This window comes from Syngnathus acus, chromosome 20, assembly GCF_901709675.1.
Source record: "Syngnathus acus chromosome 20, fSynAcu1.2, whole genome shotgun sequence".
NCBI classification, from domain to species: domain Eukaryota; kingdom Metazoa; phylum Chordata; class Actinopteri; order Syngnathiformes; family Syngnathidae; genus Syngnathus; species Syngnathus acus.
In genome coordinates, this window is record NC_051104.1 from 5,305,592 (window position 1) to 5,328,283 (window position 22,692).

At 43.0% G+C, this 22,692-nt stretch overlaps 1 protein-coding gene and 1 long non-coding RNA gene across 2 annotated transcripts; one reads left to right on the forward strand and one right to left on the reverse strand.

Moving 5' to 3' along the window:
• Positions 1-349: 349 nt before the first annotated feature.
• znf438 (zinc finger protein 438) lies at positions 350-21,113 on the forward strand. Its single transcript, XM_037279608.1, has 5 exons — positions 350-489; positions 1,394-1,470; positions 12,133-12,206; positions 16,858-18,630; positions 18,821-21,113. The coding sequence occupies exons 4-5, from the start codon at positions 16,886-16,888 to the stop codon at positions 19,401-19,403; spliced, it is 2,328 nt and encodes a 775-aa protein (XP_037135503.1). The 5' UTR covers positions 350-489; positions 1,394-1,470; positions 12,133-12,206; positions 16,858-16,885; the 3' UTR covers positions 19,404-21,113.
• LOC119139165 lies at positions 5,790-7,798 on the reverse strand. The gene is made up of 3 exons (XR_005101310.1): positions 7,475-7,798; positions 6,068-6,240; positions 5,790-5,951 (listed from the first exon to the last, which is right to left on the reverse strand). It is a non-coding gene; the product is annotated as an uncharacterized LOC119139165 (long non-coding RNA).
• Positions 21,114-22,692: the final 1,579 nt, after the last annotated feature.

The following is a 22,692-nucleotide window of genomic DNA, read 5'->3' on the forward strand; positions in this document are numbered from 1 at the left end:
ATATGCAAAATCATTGCCTATTTGGGGCACCCAAAATAAGAGTCACCATCCATTGTTTACATGCATCTGCGCTCCTCTCATGTGTACGGAAGAGCTCAGCAGCTGAGCGCTTGGCTGTACAGGAGACGCACTGAACAGGCGGACTGTACCATTTCTCCTGGTGTGAGGTATTTTATGACAAACATGTCTCCAAAGCACCGTTTTTTTGACCAGTCGCTAGAGAAAATATTCGAGCCATAAAATATACACTGTAAAATTGGTGTGTTAAATTTACATGGGCCGATTTAGTACGAGGAATAAAAAATGAAAACTATCTCCCGCATATTAACACCCCCATGTTATATCATTTACGGTTTGGTCCAAAATGGCTGGAGCAAAAACAGAAATGAGAAGCGACGATTTTGCAGAGTATTTTGCAAAATGACTCCGTCTTTAAAGTGAAGGTGCAGCCTCCAGTTCTCTGGAGATCCGAGTGGAACGTAATTCGAGGTAATGCAAAAGTAACATGGAGCCTGATGCTTTGACTTACGTCAACGAAGCCAAACAGGTCTTAGTTTGCACTGCTGTCAGTCACCATAGCTTGTACATGTAGCTGGAATATCTGCATTAGTTCTTCATTTGCTGTTTGTGTAACACCGTCACTTGGGAAACAACAACATGCAATACCGTGACGTGCATATGCACATGCATCAACTTTCGTGTTGGTCAACGCTCTTGTAAGATCTGTCAGTTTGTGCACAGTATGTGCAGAGCAGGCCCGTGCTAACCTGATGGCGATGCTCTGCAGACAAACGTCATCAAATTAGGATTCCAGCAGCAAGCAATGTCAGACAGCCTCAAAGTGATGTGCAGATATTGGCTTCATGTGAATCTTGTGCATAGAACTCCCTTGCCAGGCTGGTGTTGCTTGCAGATTCCAAATCAAAGTGTTTCTAGAATGCACAATAGTCAATTGACAGGTACCTGCCCTCTTCCAAAAGAGCAACATAATAGTCAATTGCATTTGAGTAATGTATGACATTTCTGCACAGTACAGTTTTGGCACACTAATAGTTTACAGGTGACCTGCACCTGGTGGTTTCTGCATGCAACCAGTTCTACTAGTGATGGACGAGATGTGAACTAGTAGAATTTGATGAGTCTTTTCCTTTGCACAAGAGTCATCTTCTTCAAAACCCACGTTGACACATCTTGTGTTACAAAATAATAAATGCATTCTTTGTGTCTATATGTAAACTGTGAAATTAAAATGCCAGATCTGATCCATCAAAGTGGGTCGTTTCGTTTTAAACCCTGAAGCACCGGATGACATGTTTCTGCAGTTTGTATTTTTTGTTTATATATATATATATTCGTTAAATATTTTTTAATAGTGCTTTCATTTTTCTTACAGGAAGCCTTGAGTACCAAAGCTCTGAAAACTTGCCGATGCATTGATGGATTGTGAGGCCCACGTTTTAGGAAAACCTGGTATGTAACTTTCGGAATCCTTTCTGCTGTAGTTAAAGCATAACACATGACTGGTGAATTATGAATGAAGTGATATGTTTCAAGTGTTTCTGCTTATTGTACATTGTTAGTAAATAAAATTGCTTTTTTTATTGAACAGTATAGCACAAATAATTGTAATCTCATAAATAAATAAATTTGATTTAATACATTTAAAAAATAATAATAAAAGAAACTTTAATCTGCATGCAAGAGTAGTGATTGGCTGCGTGTTATGTTTCTGCATATATTATGTCATGTTGTTGATTTGTTTGGCTCATAGTTGATGTAAAAGGCAGAACATTTCCTTCCAAGTTTGTCTTTTGAAGTGTCTGCCTTTTTTGGAGTTTATGTTGGCTCTTTTCCCGTCGACTATGTGAAACAAATTATTTTGTGAAACAAGCCATCTGCTGTATCAGTTTCCTCATCGATTGGTGACTGGAAGCGTTCTGCCTGATCAGCCGCAGTTGGCAACTGTGAGCTTGCAATATGTCAGCATGGATGTTTCTCACAATCAGTGAATAAAAAAAAAGGTTTCCTATTCTTGCAAGTATTACTCATATAGCAGTGCTAGTTGAAATGCATTTTAGATGTTAATGATCAGATGTGATAAATTGACAATGTGTTTGTGGGGAGGAGGGAAGGAGAAATTCCCCTCCAAGAAGAGCCAACATACTGAACCTGGAAATAGCGCTCACTGTGGTATATATTCCAGAGGGGGTTTTGGTTTTCCTTTCCAGGTAGAAAATATTATTTCCACCACTGCCAGGAAGCCAGGTTTTGTCACATTATAACGAGCTGTAAAGGTCAGCGAATCCCACATGCTGCAACTCTTGCAGGAAGTTTTCATTTCGCACCCCTTCAGACCTGCAATTTTTTTTTTGGGAAGTCTTGCCATTTCAATGTCTAGCTGTCATCACATGTTGCCCCCAAAAGGCAAGCGTGCATTTGCCCTTCACTTGCCCCCTACTATTTTTTTTTTTCCTGTTGAGCTCTGTTACTGGGGTCTCATGTCAATCTAGTGCAGTAGACAGTTTGCCGATCCAAAATGCAAGACGTGCATTGGTCAAATGTCATTTTTCTCAAATGTTTGACACAAAAGTGTCGCCTAAAAAATGTGTAGTTACCATCATCATGACGTACATTAACGTACAGTAGCGTAATAGGCCCAAGTGTTCATCATAAGAAACGCCCAGAAAAAACATTGCTGTTACTAGGGCCACATTCCCTATCATAAAAATTAAACCCAGGTCTAACCGAGATCTGCAGAGCTTTTACTCAGATGTGAGTTTGTTGGAAGAGTGGAGCCACAAACCACAAGGAATCCAATCTTTTTCCAGATTAGATTTGGGCCATGTGCTTCAGGTTTTGGTCTGGTACTTGTAGGAAAATATACAGCACTGCTATAAATATTGTACTTGCACAAAGGTGAAGCATTGATTGCGAATAGGATTTGTCAATGTGCACAGTGAAATGAATTTGATGTTGCAATTTAGCAAAAAATGTGAATATTGTCTCGCTGTATGTGTAAGATGTATAGAAATTGAATAAATAAATGTTTTGATGTGGGTAGTTCAAATAATTACAAATGTTTGGCTGCAGTTTTTTTTTTTATTAAGTCAGTAAAGTAAATCATAATCGGTAAAAGTATGCATACAATTCGATTCCAGCTTTATAGTTCATTTCAGCGTAGCTTACTGCTCACTTGGAAAATTGGTTAGCTGACACGTTTTTAAGAGTTTTCACAGGGCCCGGTGCAGCTCTCAGCTCTTTGGAGGAGACGGTCACAGTTGGACTGTGACAGCCTCGTTTATCACGCTCACCGTGGCAAATGGCTCACACTTCGAAGGGGTGCGTCACGTACAACGCCTCTAAGGGAAGAGTACCATTGTGGTCATTTTCACCCCTCGTGAGGAAGGGGTTGGCATGTAAACATGGCACCTTGCGTAAACAAAATCCATGCCGTACAGCTGGTTGTGATGTTGACTTTGGCTGGTGAGCAGTTCCACTGTGGTTTCTCGTGGGGCGAGATGTCAGGCAAAGGAAACTTAGATGCTTGTCTAACGTTTCCGCTCAATCGTATGATCATATTACTGTAACACGCACATGCATTCGTTTTTCTTTCAGGCGCCATTCATCACGGCGCTTTGAAGAAGAAGTCTCGGTAGAAATTATTCAACAAAGAGCCGATGCGCCAAAATCTTTTTCAACAAGCATAGTTTGAAAGTCTTTTTTTTTTTGCATAAGAAAGTTAAATGTCAATTGCTGTTATTGACAGCAAGTGAGGTGCAGACATGAGCAAAATGCAATACAACTGTTTCATATGGCCCAAAAAGATTGCTCGTTTAAGAACATCTTTTCTCTTTCATACTATTCCGCTTAAACGAGTCCTTTCAGGTAAGTGCTGCCCAAATATGTCATGAGCGGATGGTTGAAGAACAAGGAAAGCGCATCTCATGTCTGAATAATGAATGAAGAGCATATGGTGGATGGGAAAATATGTTTGCGGCTCAGTAATAGTCGGGCGAGTATAATTTCTCAAGTCTCATTGGACTTGCATTTTGAGGACCATGATATGGTCTGAAGTCATATCATGGTATGAATTGTTAATGTTAAGTGTAAAAATCATAGGGGAAGTTTTTCTGATTGAGATTTCACAATGGCATCGATGTGACCTGGGAATTCCTTATATTAATTTCTAATAAATAGATTGCAAACTTATTATATGAACGCATTGTAGCATCCGTGATCGTTGGTCCCCTGGTAGCATGCGACAAGCTTAACTACAATAGCTCTAGAAAACATTTCAAATCCAAATCATTTTGGACCTTATTCCGTCTGAGACGGTCTTATAAAATCGGAAACCCAAACCACACCCTGTCATTCCTCTGAGGGTCCTCCCACTTCAAGAGGTGCGGTACATTCATGAATGGCAGCATCCCGTGTTATGGGGCGCTTTGCAAAATATACCGCCCCCCTGTTAATTCATTTTGTTACTCCACCCTTTGTCTCCTCAGCCTCTCATCTCCCTGTCTCGCAAAGACGTTATGCGCGTCTCCCATTCTCCTTCCCACAGCTATGATTTAAGCGTCACGCTCGCTCCCACTCCCTTGGATCCCTGGATCACGTTACCCTGCCATTACTCAGTCGTTCCCCTGCGAGGGTGCTCCGCGTCAGCAGTAGCGGAGCCCGCCTGCCTCGTCCGGACCTGTAGACTAGCACGATTTAACCACAGACGCCCATGGTCAGTGGAGGAGCTCCAGCTATGGCACAGACACACTGGAAAGTTATGCAGCGTTAGTGTCATGCAGGCAAGCTTCACTGTTTTGCAGCTGCATTTTCTATTTCAAGACTAGACGTCTTTGGTTGCACAACAAACTGATCAGGTTTCAGAGTTTTTGTCCTCACTGTCTTCTCCTAATGAGTTGAGATTCTCAAAGGGCATTGTCTGTCTTATGAACGACCCGGCAGAAATGTTAGGATTGCAATTTGATTCACGCCTGCTGAGTAAAGCTTCTGTATATGTTAAGGAATTGTGGCTAGCCTATCGCTTTAATTTATGGGAGCTAGTGAGGGGTTGTAAGTGCGTAACTGTGTCTCTGCCTATGTATTCTCATAGGTTGTAAAGTTTATAGATGCCAGAGCAACCTCCTGCTATTAAGCTTGTTGTGCGCTCATGTGGAGCTACAACTCCCCCCTTTGCAATCACCTTTAATTCCGCCACTCACTAAATTTATCTCGACATGACACACGGTCGTCCTGTGTGAGGCAAGCTAACATATCACCGCACAGGAAGAGCCACTCTGGCTGGGATAATCTTCTCTAATTGAAAAAGAGGCATCGTCGAGGGCCGGTGGCTTCGATGTTGCTCATCCCGCTGCTTGTTTTGCAGTAATGAGACATCTGGGGCTGCGCAACAGAGATGTTTGGAGAAGACTGTCAGAGACTAAACAAGAGGGAGTGCCGCTTGTTTGCAAGATCTTGAATGTGGACGTTTTGGATTAGTGTGGCACGATCAATTTGCCATAGGTGTTATTCACAATAGGAAAACTGCAATTAGATTATTTGTTTGACTTCTTTTTTTCAGAACGATACCAGTTTCAGGACTTAATTTTTGAGGAGTCACCATACCGATACCAAGTACTGATACCACTAGTACTTTTAAAGCAGAAAATGTATCTCCCCCAAAAAATTGACAGTTAATTTGAAAGACAGATATTTATTTATATATTGTGATCATAAAATGGTCACAAGAGGGCCATACCAGTATCGACGTCTGTCGCGAGTACCGATACTTGGTAACTAATTTGCAGATTAATCGTCTTTTGAATTTTATTCAAGCAAATATCAGAATTCTCTTTGATCCTGCAGACATTTTTCTGATATAGTACTAACTGCGGATACAACATTGGTTCGTCTATCGTTTAAGGGCCACGTCACATCAGAAAATCACACTCTTGCACCTGAAAAGATATAAACCGATGAACGCGGCATTAATACTTGAGAGGCTTACTCCACAACTGTTGTAATTCATTATTTGGTTGGTTCTGAGCAGAGATAGCAGCGTTTCAGCATGTACCTGTCAGTACTAAATGATTGCTCATTTCCTGCCAGAGGGGGGGGGTAGTGCGGGGTGAGAGTAATAGCAAGCAGCTGCCTCAGCTGGACCTTGCCTCTCCTCGCTCTTCGCTTGTTCTTCTCAAGCAAGCTTCCGTGCCAAGACGCCTACTTCTTGTTCATGTTGCGCACAACCTGTTTGAATATATCACATGCAAATGAACACCATTGTTGAACTGGAAATTTGACAAAAAACACCTACGATTGACTAATTGTGTTCTTTTAACAACATCCATTTGGTTTTTTTTGATTAGCTAAATGCTCAATCCATACATCATAGGCGAAGCACCGGCAATGAAGAGCCATTTCATCACCTAGCTCTCTGACTTTCATTGGAAAACGATAAACATAAATCTGGACGATGCGTCTGTTTGATTCAAGTCTACCGCGTGGACGTAAGGAGGTAGGGAAACAACGCCAGGTTCTTCCCTGGCAGTGGAAACCGATAGCTGGAGCTCTACGGTCTTTGCTGACGTTTCAAAGGGGGGGGGGGGGGGGGGGGGGGGGGGCGGCGGCAAAAAAAAATCCCACCTTCAGCAAAAGCAGACCTGCAAATCAGAGTCACAAGTGCTTTTAAAAATGGGAAAGAGGTTGTGAGAGATTCTTGAGGAGCCCTCTCAGCAATGCAGAGGGATAGACCGGAGGCTCCGCCTGTGAATCGCAGTTCATTAACAAAGTAATTAAGATCAAAATCTCTGCCCATAAATTGTCTATACATTAAAATCGGCCATCAAAAAGAAATCCTTTCGAAAAGGGGTAAATTAAAGCCATCAGACTTCTCTGTGTCTCACAAGGGACATCTGCTCAGAGAGAGCAAGCCAATGTTAAGTCGGGTTACAGCCAACGTTGCTCCAACAGAAGTTAGCTTCATAATGCATACACTATACATCTTTTAACTTGTCTTAATAAATAATGTCACTCCAAGGTATAGTTGGGTTTCGCCGGGTTTACATGGACTGTAAGTCACACCAAATGATCGCCTTTCTCTTGGGGCAAATTTCTACGGTTGTGTTTGACCTTGATTTTTTTTTTTTTTCCTCAGTAGAATGTAATATTTGTGTAATGTGTTTGTGTGACGTTACACTAAACAGAGCCCATTGTATTTGGAAATGTGCGCTCTGATACACTCCTGGAACATCAGACCATAGTAGGAATGTGCTGATCGACAGCAACAGTCTTTTTATTTCCAACCGAAGTGATCTCAGAACTACAACTGGATCTGTACCATATTGTAAAACGTACTAAATTGTATAATTTTTGCAAACGAGTTTAATTTATCGGGCAAATTCTTAGGGATGATCCTTCGAGAAGTATTTCCAACAAACCCTCACTTTTTCATTAGCGGTAAAACAAAATGGTTTACACGCACCATAAAAGTGAAGAAGTGAACGGTAAAACGAAGCAGCAAGGAGGAACACTGGACGGAAACGAAACTTCCTATCACCTATACACACGCTCAAGTCTTGCCACATAAGCCTGTTTGAGGAAGAGAAGGCTACTTGTCAGCAACAGCCACAGTTTAGGAGAATGAAATTCCTCTATTTGTCTTGTGACTCGGGGAAAGGGCCATCCTGTGTCAGGAAACAAAATTTGATTCAGTCACCATAGCAAACATAAAACATCATCAGGCAACCAAAATGTCATTTAATTGTGATATGTTAGCGTTTGCGAAAAGCTGTGTACCTAATGCAGGCTAACTTGGGAAATGGGCACTTTGACGTCAATTCCAGTCGACAGCAGAGGGCGCTAGAATGTCAAGAGTCATTATAGTGCCAAGCTATGGAATGAAATAAATCCAAACAAGTTGCTAAGAAAGAAACTATCATTAGAAATACGCTCACTTTTCAGTTTGCAAATGTGTCGTAGCCTAAATGACTTCCTCTGGTCTTTCCTTTCAGGCAGGAAAGGGTTACTCTCCGTATTTCCTGTCCAATTCCCTAAGCAGTGGCTATGTTCTGATTGCTTTCTAGATGTTAAACATTCCCAGGCTCTTATAACCTTCTTGCTTTGCCTTTGCTGTCCAACAGCTGTCCCAGGTGAGCAAGTGGGCGAACCTCCTGTTTTTAAGGATGAAATCTACATTTTTTTTTTCTCACAAGGGGGCAGGAGGTAACGGGACTGAAAGGGGCAGGAAGCTATGAGATGAGAGTGTGGGAAAGTATATCCCAACTTTGGCATTTTGTGACGTCAGCTTCCATTTCAATAAACCTTCTTGACTCACAGTTATAGCGGAAATGTTTCCTTTTAGGGTTCATTCCCACTCCTGGCCTCACGGGACACCGGATCGACAGCTGAGTTATGTTATCTCATCTGAGTCAGCGAAGCCTTCGCATCAGTCATGAAACAATCCAGATTGTGCTAACATATGTGCGTAGAGGCTGCATTGTGGACATGACCCAGGAGCAGAGCTCGGCCACGCTGCTCTATATTTAGCCCAGCGATGCTCGGGCTAATTGCCCTCCCAGGCCTAATCATTTCCAGGCTCTGCAGCTCACAAGCGACTGAAGGGGGAGACCAAACACCCTCAAAACTCATGTTAAAGAGACGTCGCTATCAATACACCCATCAATGGACTTTACAGAAAAGACAAATGATCTTACTCTGAGTTTTTATTATGGCTTTGAACCTCAAATAAGTTAGTCATCAAGGTTGACTTTCAGTTTAGCTTTCTTATGCATTGTTGGCTGATAGTCAGGAATAAACTTCTGAGAAAAAAGCAAATTAGGGTGGCGGTTAAGAATAAGTGAAGTGTATTTGGCAGCCTTTTAAGACTTGAAATTGATTGTTCGTCTTCATTCTAATGATAAGCTAATCCCCCCCCTTTCCTGGTTCCCCTCATTCTAAATAGAGCCTCTTATTTTGTGTACGCTGGAGAAAATTAGCACTCATGATGAGCTTGCTCTCTCAGCAAGGAATTGGCCACACCATCACTAAAGATTATTGGTGCCAACTCAGTCCTGGTCATGTAACCTTGAATTTGTGTATGTTACCAACCCCCCCGTCCTAGTTAATTAAATAAATGGCTTCATCAGGACAGTCAGCTGAATGAAATGTCACATTATTGATGCTGATGAGTCTGTCAGGGATAAAGGGGCGTGGTTACCCTAAGAGCACTTTAATGATATTAGTAGAGATCTGCTTATTTATTAGACTGTGAGTTATTTATGCCGAGCAGTGGTTTTTCCATCACGACTACGTTGGTTTATTGTAAGCCATAAATGTCACAGATGTGCTACAAGAATATTTGATCCAAATAAAATGCTGTCAATTTAATTGTTTATCTAAATGGGAAATGTTGGTGACCGTTTTCAAGATGGCCACAGGTAGAATTATTTTCAGAATGATCAATTAAGCTTCAAGCAATTACACAAACTGATTTCTCATTTGTAATTTGGATGTTCCTTTTTTGATAATTGCTGGTGGCCATAAACAAGGCGACAAGGACACCGTCACCGCGTATACTTTCATGCACTCGTTGGCAAACGGTTAGTCGACCGTGAGTCTGGCAGGCTCCCGAGTCTCTGGGTTGCTCTGATAGCGCTTGTTCCTTTGAGAGCCGAGCACGCCGCGTATATCGACACCGTCTTGGTCCAGGGTCTGATCTCAGGCCAGCTCCAAATGATCCAACGTCTCCGCTGCCAAGACCTGGGCAGATACACTTGAGCGCATCATCATCATTTGGGTACCAGTGCTTTGATACCACCCACACTGACTCTTTGCTGGATGCATAGATGCCCCCTTGGCAAATGAGCCCACCTCCTTGTCTGCCTCGCCTCTCTTGATCTGCCGCAACTGGCGTGTCTCCCTCACACTTCTCTGTTCTGTGTCCCCCCACTCCCCTCCATTACCCAAAACAGTCTTTCTTCTCCCACCCTCTCCTCCCAGTTCCTCATCAGATCCTCAGGACCATTTTTTTGCGCTTTGCTGCGAGTCCTGCGAGGGGAACCTTGAGGGTCTCAGTGGGATCAATTTAAAAGGGAAGCACTTGTCTCTCCTCCTCTCCTTGGCCCTCTCGGCTGATTGGATCCGCTCACCAGAAACTTGCAGGCTTTTGATCTCACGCTCTCCAAACCCACCCCTTGGAAAAAAGTTTTTGCCCGAGTTTGGCGTGGAAAAAAAGGCTGTTCCACTTTCTGAGAAAGTCCCCCCCCCCCCTCCCTCCCATCCCCGACTCTTTTCACCTGTGCACGATGGAGAAATTTTATAAAGAATCTGGGTGATTAAAAAAAAAAGCACACAAACTTAGCCATAACTGATTTCTCTTTGAAGATGTGAGAGTGATTCCTCTCTTCTACACCTACTGGTCTTCGAGTGAGAAGTTGCTGCGAGCTGGAATAAATAATTTACAGTGCGAGGAAGCCGTTACAAAAATGTAGGAAGGAGGTGCTGCCTTAAAGGACTGCGTTGATGTCACTTTGTTGGCCATAAAGTTTCAGTCTATCTTCATAATCGACCCTAGTTTTCCACAATAGCTCTTGAACTCGGAGTGGCATTATTCAAATTTACATCCAAAGAGAATTTCTTCTATTTAATTATCCTTAATGCAACTTTTAAAGAGTGTTAAGGGAGTCCATTTTTTTTGCAGCATTGATTTTTGAATATGGAAGACGGGCTCAAGCTCAAGTTTCCCTTTAGGTGTACCTTACCATTGCAGTTGGTATCTGACTGGGCGTTCTTCTGTCAGGTTACTGGAGGTCAAACGGTTTGTGTTTATTTGAATGTCTGTCGTAACTGACCTTTCTTCTCCTTGGAAAAGCCCCGTCATGATCGTATTACCAGTCTTGGTAAATTTAGCCAAACTAAGACCACAATATTTTTTTTTTTTTGAAGACACCTATTTTCCCGGAAAGAACGTTCCTTTGCTGTAGAACCACACTTGAAAGTTTGAACTGGCTCAGATACAAGCATTTGTCTTTCTGAAGAAAAGTAACCCTGCGTAATGACATCATTGGCAAAGCTGTACGCTAATTGAGGTTTAATGCTAGAGTAGAACGAGCAGGGCTGTAATTTTGCCGCCCTGGCCTGGAATAGACGATGTTTTCATGTGGTCTTAGCAAATTTAGAGTACAGCCCTGCCACTAAGGGACACCTGTTTTATTTTTCCTATTTTTATGTATGAAAAAAAATGGAAGAGTCTTTTTTGGGAATTTTCCATTTGAAAGTGGAGAAATCCTGCTTTAATGAATTGATTTCATGTAAACAAACCCCTTGCGTCACCTTTGCGCCTTGTTAGCATCATTTCGGGAAGCCTTGATGACTTCCCGTGCTTTCTGATTTTAGTTCAGGCGGCACAGGAAAGCATCCACTGCATTATTCCGTTGCGTGTGCCGCTCTCCCTTTCCTCAATAATTCATCCAGACAAGTAGAATGATTATTCTATGAATATGCACTAAAAATTCATTTCTTGTGCTCTTTCTGTTCAACTTTGTGCATGGCGGTGTGGAGTTGGATTGTGTGGCCTTGCGCATGTGTGTTGCTGTGTACGCAGCTCTTTTCTGCTTGAAACAAAGGAGGTGTCAGGCCGAATTAGCCCCCTTATGACTGAACGCCCAGAGAGCTTAGAGATGCACCACAGGTTCTGCTGAGTCGCTCATGAGCCACAGTGTCTGCCTCGCCGTCGCTTTGTGCCCACCCCCACCCGCACGCACACCCCCCCTTTCCACTCCCGAGTTGCTCTAACAAGGTTGTTGGAAGAGGATAAGGCGTGTTAAATGAATAATTTACACACACAAGAGCGCTCCTTATTTATTTAATATGGATGGATCTGACTGAGCGGGCAGCCTTGTGTCCCCTGCCTGCCGAGACACCGTTGGCTAAACGAGCGCTCATTCCGTTAAATGGAGTGTGTCCGCGCGTGTATGCGCAAAGCCACGTGCGAATCATGTCGTCGTCGCCACGCCGTGTTACTTTTTACACGTTGTCGCAAATAGATCGCTTGAGAGAACTTTGCCGTCGTCGCTTTCATGAATTTCAGAGTTTTACAGACACTTTTGTTCTTTTTAAATTAAATAATTGATGTCTTTACAGGGGGGAGTGCGGATAGGTGACGGGTAGGACCACGACCTCGGCTCCACCTAATGACGAAGGAGATCATCAAATAGGTAATTTGAGTTTAAGATGATCTTCAATCATGGGGAGAACTTCTGCTTTGACACGACATTGTTAAAAAATGTATCGCGCAGTTGCATCATGTACCTTTTTCTTCTTTTGATGGAGGTAGCCATGCACAGCAGGATACATCACTACAGCTTGTGTACATGTATGTGTGTGTGTGTAATTCCCAAGAGAAAAAAATCCCATAGCTCACACTGACCTCATTATAAAAATAGCTCATCTATCCACCCATCACATTTTTTTTTTCAATTTTCCCTCTCCCCCTGCAATCCCTTATACATTGTGATCCTTTCTACCTTTCCACTTTGTGTGTCTGTCGGTGTTTGCGGTGGATTTAACACAAGATTAAAAGCTTACGCAAGTCTTTGTAACATTAAGGTTTCTCCTGCACCTGTCATTACCAATCTAGTCCTAATCTGGGATCATAAGATTTCTTTTAATCAAGAAACCTCTCAGGATGGCATTTATATAAAAAAATAAAACATTGCTTCCGTGATGTTCCGACCATGTCCTCTAGCTACAAATCAATCTGCCGTGTTTTCCTTTCACCGTCTCGTCGACGCGGTGTCTTGCATCGTTTCACCTTCTTTCCCGTCATTGGAAAACATCCCTTTAAATTAAGCGTCGGAACTGAGTCCTTCTTGTGATGTCAACCACAATGATGCTAAAGAGCTCCAGTCTCACCTCAAGAGGAGAACTGCAAGGATCATCTGCCGATTCTTTTGATCTGTTTGAAGGAGTAGACGTCATTAAGGAAGTTTTACAACGTTTCCATTTGTCTCTCAATCGGACCCACAAACATGTGGAGGGCCTTCTCCGGTTGGTACTTGGCGTCTGTGTTGGGTTGCCCTTCCCAACCTCTGCCTCTCCTTTCTCCTTCTTCTGGGCCAATCACATTCCTCCCTGAGCCAGCTGTAATTAGCATCCACACAACACTGGTTATTTACTCAGGTTGTGAGAAAAAAGAGGAGGGAGGTTAAAATGAAAGAGATGGTTGCAAGCTGGAGAGAGGAAGAGAGACTCTCTTTCATGATGCATGATACGAAGAAGGGAAAAAAAAGTCCAAAATTAGATGCGCAAAACTTTTCTGCATCTCTATGCCTCGCTGCCTTTTCCAGTGTTTCATCTGAGATGCAGAGGGAGTGAAATTAGCACGATGGCACCTTCGTTCCTTTCAGATTCCCCACTGAATTGGTCCCATTGAGTCAGTGGAGTGATCATTAAGGTGTTTGTGTGCCAGTAGAGGTTGCAATGAGGCTTCTTTTCACCCGGCAGTGAACAAAACTCTCTCAGGATGCTGTGTTGAAGTCTTGAAATTTCTTTTCTTTTCTTGGAGAGTCCACTCTCGTTGCTGCCGACAGCTCTCACTCAACTTGTTTTCTCTTTTTGTCTCCCCCATCAAGCTCCCACTTCCATTTTTCTTCCACACTCTTTAGTGCTGTTTGACCTATTCCAATAGGTCCAAATGTCACCGCGTAAGGAAAGGTCAGGTAAAGGTTTAGCGTTGCAAAGTCTGGATGACTAAGACAGTCTGGCTGCCTGGGGAGGGATAGGGTGTTAACACTTGAGACCGCAAACTCACATTTCTAGACATGCTCTTGGACACACTGCTGTCACCTTCACTCCACATCGACGCCATTCACCTCGACATCCTTTTGCTGTATTAATTGTAAGATTGTAAATATTCTTATTTGCTGTTGTGTTTAGGTCAGATTTTGACGAGCATGCTTATGTGTTTGTGTACGTAGCAAGAAAGGCTCAGTTAAGGCGGTTTAAAGGGATACCATACGAGGAATAACAGTGGGGCTCGCTTATCGATTCATTTTCATCCGCGTGCTGGCAAAATCGGCATGGTCCTAATTGGAATGGATTTTCTCCAGTGCATTGATTTGCTCAGGTGACAATGGATGACATATGGTTGTGTGTTTGTTTGTACACGCCACGCATACCATATGGCGCTGTGATCCAGCAAGAGTGAAAGAGACCTTTCAATGTTATCCAAAGACAAAAGTAGCAGCTGGATGTGAGCGAAGTGTGTTTTAGTACCTGTTTCATCCAGCCTCTGCAAACACCGATTTCATTTTCTCCATGACTGCGCTTGCCGCGGAGACAAAAGAGCTTTCTCCTACACGTGCACGCTCGCAGTTTTACACTTGGCTTAAGTTGAAGACTGTTTTCACCCGCAGCATATATAGAAGAAAAAAAACAACAACACACGCTTGCTCAGGTGGAAAAATAATCCCACCTAAAAAGACAACTGGTTAAAAATATTCACACGAATATGTTTGCATGGAGAAGAAGCGGCTTGTTAAAGATGACTGCTAGACACGGTTTCGCACAGCCGGCCGGCCGGCCCCGACCCCCCATGATCTGCCCTCTTATCTAGCCTAGATCCTGGCCTTTCATCTGCGCCAAAACCTGGGGGAGTTTGGCCTCTGCTGTGTTTTTACCCCTCCCACTCACAAACATGGACACATAGTTCATTCCAGACCAGCTCCATCTCCAGGCCCTATCTTGGAGTCCCAGATGAGCATTGCTTCCCCCTACCAGGGGAGATAACAAACCTCACGACTATGCTCTCTGCTGTCCTTCCCTCAGAATACAACTTTGTTAAAAAATAGGTGGAGGGACGACAGAATGGTGTGTTTTATTTCCTGCTGTCAAATGTGTCAAAAAAAAAAAAAGATGACCCAACTCTAGACTTTTTCTCATTTCTTTGACTTCTTTAAAAAAATGTGGAACTAATAGCAGTGCAAGAGACCAAAATATGGTTGCATTTTTGCGAGAGCATTTTTCAGACAATTACACAATCATGTAAAAACTTGTGCTTGAGAGTACACGGCAACAATTCAAGCAACTCTAAACTGCATGACAACAATTTTGAAAGCTAATTATCTCTTAAAAAATAATGCTTTTAAAAAAATTTCAATTTTGGACATTAAAGTAGAAATATTAAAACTAAATTTGATATTTGGTGGGGGTTTTTTTTCAAGCGCTTTGACCTTGCATAGTATCTCCTGTAAAAGAAAATGCACTCTGGAACACACAGCACTTTCCACATCACTTCAGGACAACTTCAACTTTGAGCCAGTTTTGTCTGGCATCTTATTTTTCTTGCAGGGGCCACATTTTTCCACACGTCCCAGCTCGGTTTGAGCGTGTAAACCAGAATATTTTTTTTAATGCTCACTTCATGCTTGGCCTGCTCACACACTGCCCTCTTATTCAACCCTGACCTCGTCCATGCATAAACATACGTCCCTCACCTCTCACCCTCTGGCTTTACCTGTTAATCTGTCTCCCCTTTCCCTGTGTCCCCTGCATTCTCTTACAAAAAACACATCTGCATCATCCTAGCCCTGACCTTTGACCCAAGTTAGATTAAACCTAATGGCGTTTAAAATCCAATGGCAGATTGAGTGAAATCTATGACCTCCACATGTATTTGTCTTTTAACCCTTATATATGATTCCCCTCATGATCATCTATTTAGAGCCCAGTAACAATGTATGGGTGGATCTTCTTACAAATTGACACCACACCGGTTCTGCTCCGTGTTTACTCTGTTCTTTGTCCACACCGTTTTTCTTGGTTTAGGTTTGAAACCTCATATTTACACAAGTATTCCGATGCTTTGCTTTGTTATTCCACAGCGGACGCCTCATAAAGCCTTTGCTATAAAATTTAGAGCTGGGTAAGGGAAGACTGCTTTAGACTTGAGGAAAATGAAAAAAAGTTTGGAAAACTGAAAGCGGACTTAAATTTGACCAAAAAGGAAGACTGAATCTATTGGACAACTATATTGCAATTATATAACCTATTTTGACTTTGTAAAATATTTTTATCACCCCCCCCCCCTAATCTCAATCTCATTCAACTGTCAAAAGAGACAGATTTATTTGTCAAATGGAAAAGAATACATTGCGTTAAAGACCAAGGATCCCTTGGTTTTATTCCACTGAGTGTTCAGCCACGGTAACAATCAAAATACGATCAGTTGTCTGCTATGTAGGGAAGGAATACCTCCAGTTTTATGGAGCTGTCATGTGGTCAGGTACTGTGTAAATATTCTTTGTACAAAAACAATTCCAGCTGTTTAACAGAAGGCCTTTTGCTGTTTCTCATTACTGCCTCTTGAAGATGATGTTATCTCTCCTTTTTCTTCTTGTATCATTGCAATGTTTTTGTGACTCCTCCAAAATGCTTTCTGTACCAAATCGTATTAGAGTGTTATGGATATACTCTTTACAATGTTGAGGGTCATCAAGCGACAGGGGAAGGAACCCTTTTTCGAGTCATCAGATGTACTAGCTGTACTTTCCAGGAAGTGAGTCGGGGGATGACGCAAGGAATTCACTGCAATGGCCCAGCAGGAACTATGACTCCACGCTGAGTTCAAATCAAAGACGGCATTCTGTCCTTAGCCTCAGGGAACAAGATAACTACTACGTGTGACCAACGAGATATGGTTTAACAGACAGCTTGTCACACTTGGGCAGATAGAACATGTTAAAAAATGATCCCCAAAAAAGATGTTAGTTGTAGAATGTAGGTGTATTGCTGCAAGATTGCGTCCTGCCTCCTTTCATCATATGCTACCCAATCATATCTAATACGACTAATTTGTCTGTCTCGCAGCTGGTTTCCACTGAATCCAGCCATTCAAATGAAGAGCCTTCAGTTCCGCAACATCGCCCCCAAGGCCCCAGTTATTGTGCCTTCCCCATCCCCTACAGTCCTAGCCTGTCAACCTCCCCCTGCCCTCCCTGAAGCTAATAGTGGCTCCACCTCTAAATCCATCGTTGTGCCTACCCAAAACTATGCCCTGATGCAAATAGCTGGTCAGGATGGCACATTCTCTCTGGTGGCACTGCCCCCTCCTGTCTCCTCCCAGACAACGCACCAACAACAACCTCAACAAACTCAGTCCATCCAAAAGAATCTCAAGCTGCCCATACCCAGGTACAAACCTGTGAGGAGAGCAGGGACTACAGATAAGGTTAGATCAACACCTCTAAGGGTGAAAGCTGCCTCTGGGGTTGCAGCGCCCAAAAAACTAGTGAGCAACACGTCTTTGTTGATTAAGGAGAAAAAAGAGGAGAGTACGGTCCCTCAAACTCAAAACCCAAAGGTGGAACCGTCCGAGCAGGTCATTTTTATCGACCCGGCCTGTTCTGATATCTCTGTCCCTGCCCTTTTACCAGATAATGCTGTCCTGTACCCGGGGTCCCAATTAGAACAAACCCCAGACAAAGCTGAGCAATCTGGGATTGCAGGCCTTGTTCAAAATCCATGCCCATCTTCTACTCTCCCGACTGCTCTCAAATCGTCGCAGGGCAATTCCCTGGAGCAAAGCGGTCCAGTGAGGATGTGCCAATCAAAGCCTGCGTCAGCTCCGTGTCCAAACAGCATCGCTGTTATCTCTCCAGCCATCTTCAGTAAAGCAGTGCAGATTATCCCTTCTCCTCCTAAGGGTAAACTGTCCATCCCTCCCTACTCTAAAATGAAGACCACACTCATTCCACCTGCTAAGATCAACTTGTCCCCAGAGAAGGATTGCTTGAACCAATCGGGTCCCATGAGCCCCAAAGATCCTTCAATCCACGAAATAGCTCAAGCTTGGGGTAGCAGCCAGTTGCCAAACTCATCTGATCAGCCTCAGAATAAAAACCCACTCAACCCGGTTGTGGGTAACCTTCAGAAGTTACCGGGAAAGAAAAGAGGACGAAAGAGAAAGACAATGGAAGACATTTTAGCATATGAGGCCCGAAAGAAGAGGTCATTGTCCTTCTTTCGTAGAAAGTCCCCTGAAAAACCCTCAATAGTCGTATCAAATTCCAAGCAAAAAGAAGTTGACATTTCCAAGAAGTACCGTAGCATTCAGCCAAAGCCAATGTTGGTGATGGAGGCCCTCCCCCAGCTACTTAGTTTGCCCCCCAGTACTTCAGATGGTCAAGAACCGGTGTTTGTACCAAGTCACCAGCTCCCCACACCAACCACAATAAAGGATCCAGATTGTCCTCCCCAACACCACCCGGTTGCTCTCCATCTGAGCGGTTCGTCCCATTCCAGAATTCTGGTCGCCAGCCGCTCCTTCCATCGTTGCCCCACCTGCAGCCGCTGCTTCCAGTTTAAGCATCACCTCCAGAGCCACATGAACAGTCACACCAACAGTCGACCGTATGTCTGCCCGGTGTGCCGCAAAGCCTACGCGCATTCGGGCAGCCTGAGCACCCATATGAAGCTTCACCATTCTGAGGCTCGATCTCGTCAGTCTCTGAGCTGCGAGTTCTGCAAAAAGGCTTTTGGATATGTGGGCGTGTACTTCAGTCATCTACGAGAGGTTCACAAGGTCTTGCTTACGGTGGAGCCGTCCATTAAACGTAACGAGGAGGACGTAGCTGTTGAGAGGTAAGAATTTGTGTCAGTCGATCGACTTCTACTTTTGAACTTGTCTCATATTTATCTTTTGATCTGAAGTGTCTGCAGTATACAACAAGGACAAAGGTCGTTCCAATACTTTTGGAGGCCACTGTGTCTATTTGTCTTGTCTATATGTGTGCCAATATTGATGGGATATATACTAATTTCATCCCTGCAGGGACAATTCAGAACCCTCAGTTGATCAGGGCCGTGAAGAATCTGTGGAGCTGCAGATTAAATGCGGCCGCTGCCATGTGGTCACTCCCAGTTTTGCCGACATGAAGATGCATCTTATATATGTTCATGAGGAGGAGGTCCTGATTCAGCTACAGGGGGGCCAGCCTCTGTCGGGTGGTCTTAACCCTGAAGAACAACTGATCAAACGCGCCGCACACTACTGGCGGCAGCTCAATAAGAAACGCAACCTTGTCAAGTGCGGGAACTGCGATGAGGAATTCTTCTCTTTTGCTAAACTCAAGAGGCACATTAGGTTCCACCACTGTGGAAGTGAACGGGAGGACAAGAGTGTCCGGACGTCAGCTCCCGGCGGATGCCTTGGGGTACTTGCAACAGGTTCCGCCTTCAACTGTGTACTTTGCAGCAAGGTGTTGGATACTAAAGAAGGAGTTCTGGAGCACTGGCGGGGTCACCACCACTGTGAGCAACCCAGCGTACTGTGGGCTGCCCTGAGCTCCTACTCAGGCCTGGAAGACAAAGAGGCCGACAGAGGTCTGGACACTCCGGTTCCAAGTCCGCATTAACCTGCCCAACATGGAGCTTGTAACGTTCAACAAGGCAGGGATTTAGTGTTTCATCTTTCACAACTTCTCTCATTCTTCAAGATTCAGCTGTCGTGTTCGGTTTATGTTGCACTGTTTTTTTTCTTATTTAATTTTTATTTAAATACAGTGAAACTGTTGAAAACATCACATGCAAATATCGATATAATAATTGCTGTGGGAGCCATGAATGTAGTTTTGGTTTGACTTGTCTGGGATGCATCCAAATACTTTGGTGCATTCACACACATAAAAATGGTTGTATTTCTCTAGAGTCACGCAACAGCACCTTGTTACGCAATGGGTTGCAGGTTATTCAGTGAGTTTATTCAACTTTTCATTTCTGTGCAAAAGCCAACCCAAATTTCTTTGCATGGTGTTACATCCTCAATGGGAAGTGTTCATTTGTATTTTTGTTGTCTTCTGTATCAACTGAGGTGTGTAAGTAGTTTAGCTTAGAGACTATGTACACTGGACGATCATTTAACCCGCCAGCCCAAAAGTGTAAAGCGCTTTTCTAACTTTGGTACTCAAAGCGCTTAAGACCGCTTCAAAAACCACATAAGAATCTTTATAGTTACTGTAGCGAAGAAACTATAGCATTAAAAGCAGCGTTTTGGGTCCTATATAGGAGTATTTGGCCAACACTGGATTAAGTTGGAATTTGAAAGAGTCAAAATTGCCACACTGCATCAGATTAGTGCGGATTTTTATCAGGAACTAACATTTCTGCAATCACATTAAACTGATGACCGTGTCATCGTGCCAGAACTTTGGTATTTCTTTTTTTCGAGGGAGCTTTTGTTTATTTATTTTTTGTGACGTAATTCTCTCAATTTTAGATTTCTTTTTCAAATTCCAACTACAGTATTTCCAGTCGTTTGTTTATTTGTGTCGTTCCCATACTCCTTTATAAGGTCCGCTGCCGACTTGAATCCAACAACACACTTGACCGGCACTCATGTGACTGCCTTGTGGCCTTTAAAAGAAGAAATAAAAGTACTCCATATTGTCATGTGGCTTCCATTTGACGGCCAAAACTTGTTGATTGCCTATTTGTGTACTCTGTGATATGCCAAGGTTCTCTTCACATAAGTGATTGTACATCTGTGTTGAAGCTTTTGACCACTGACGTAATACTGTTTTAGCTCGTTGTTGACGTATGCACCCGAGAAAATCAATTGACTCTCGTCTCGGTAGAGTTTATGTACTGTTGTCCAGAAAAATATGCTATTTTATACTAGTATGCTTGTGTGAAATGAGGTGTCACTGAGATGTTTGTATGATATAATTGAGTTGAGATATTCTATAGTTAATCTGTTTTCATATGAAATAAAAAATGACAGGGTCAAATGAATGTACCTAGATGTTTTTTAAAAAAAAAAAAAAAAAAAAAAATCCTAGTCACAGTACCAATATATTGGCTGCATAGATATATATGTATAGATATGATATATAGATGTAATCTATAGATACAATAGCTATATTGTGAAAATTATAAATACAGTATATTTACAAATATATTTAGATGATCTGTTTGGTCACAACAAAACACAAAGTTGGAAGTGGCTAAGCTGCAGTGCACTAGCGTTTATTATGCGTGTGTCTTTTTAATCCTCAAGCCTCAATACCAGTAAGGAAGCAAGCGGTAGAATTCATGGTTACAAATTTGGAGCGGGCGTTATACCTCGTAAAAAAATAGCATGTGTTTGTGTTGGTTTGTGTACCTTGAGACCCGGTTGTTTATGAAAATAAAAATATGCTTTGCTGAGAAAGTTTTTGTACGCCTCATTTAATCATGTATGATTTTGAATTTGTCGATGGACATTTGTAGATTGATTTTACTGCTCATGGTGTATCACAAATGTTGCGCAATGTCTGTTGGTGATGAAGTGCTGCTTCTAAAAGTGAAATTGGCATCAATGCTTTATGATCTCTGTGTACCGGATTGTGTGGGATTTGCAGTTTTAGCACTTTTTTAAAACCAGCACTTAACAAATGCGGTGGAGGAGAGACGTTCGGAGAAATGTGAGGTTATCAACTTCTGAGCGTTTGAACAATAGCAGTATTCCTTTTGATTGCTTCATATTTAATAGATGAGGACGATGCCTGCTTGTCTTCTCCTTCTCAAGCGACATGAAACTCCACTCCTTTTCAAGTCCCACAAGACAACAGAGAGGGAAAAATAAGTCAAAGTGATGCACGCTCGAGCCTTACCACGATGTTATTTTAAAAGCACATGATTTTGTGTCACAGGTCAAAGGGCAACTCCGGCAGTGTTCCTGCAGCTCGTCAGACAAAATCTCCTCAAGCGTGCTCTTATTCTCTTTTCTTTTCCTCTCACAAGCTTCTGAATGAGCAACTTCAGGTGGCGCTTTAGCCGCCAAAGGTGCGACATCAGTTACACATGGCAGGCGCAGATGAAAAGGAGTGCGCTATACATTGATGCATATTTCCCTTTAATCAGAGTCAACGCGCAGCAAAGCCGTCATACAAGCGCTCTCACCTCCGCTTGGCTCTCAGGGGGGACCTGTCTGATCAAAGTCCCCCCCCCCAGTTCTCCCCACCTCTACTTCTTGATCAGTGAGATTTAAGAACCGAAGCTTTCTTTTTCTTTCTCTCGGTCTGATTCTTTGTGTGGTTTCTGGAACCTTGCTAGTGTTTGTCATTGTTCCAGATCAGGTCAACGGTACTCCATCACTTTTCGAAAGTATCTTGATGCCTTTTATTTCCAAACGTAGTCTCTTCTGATTTCCATCTGGAAGGAAAAACAATGTGACCCCAAAGGAAAGGTGGCATCAACGGAGAGATTTACAGCCTCATAAAAATGTGATCCACTGACCAGTGAGCACATCTTAAGTGGCGGTGTAATATGAGTGCAACATGCAATGTTTTGTTGAACATGAGCTCCACACGCCCCACCGGTGCTTGCCAGTCTGTCTTGATACACTAACACGTGTGACGACTCTGTCGGCACACGCAGCGTGTCGATGATATGTGTGCACATTCATCAAAGTGATTCTATGGTTACATCAAAGATTTATAAAGCACCTACATGTCAGGACCGAAATGTACAAAACAATAAGCCCACATTTTGGAGCCCCCCCCCCTCTGTTGTGTCTCTTTTTCAATATGGACACGAGAGCTGCTCATCCTTTCCCCTGCCGCCTCTGCGCTGGTCTCGGGTTTCAAAAGTGTCCCGTCTCTCTTGGCCCTCAGAGATTAGTCATCTAATGAGCAGCAGGGCTGATCAGGTGAATAATTGATGACG

Bases quoted from the DNA above. Each gene is read 5' to 3' on its own strand.
- znf438 (XM_037279608.1), top strand. From the start codon at position 16,886: ATGAAGAGCCTTCAGTTCCGCAACATCGCCCCCAAGGCCCCAGTTATT. The intron at 18,631-18,820 runs GTAAGAATTTGT...TCATCCCTGCAG, and splicing joins GAGGACGTAGCTGTTGAGAG to GGACAATTCAGAACCCTCAG.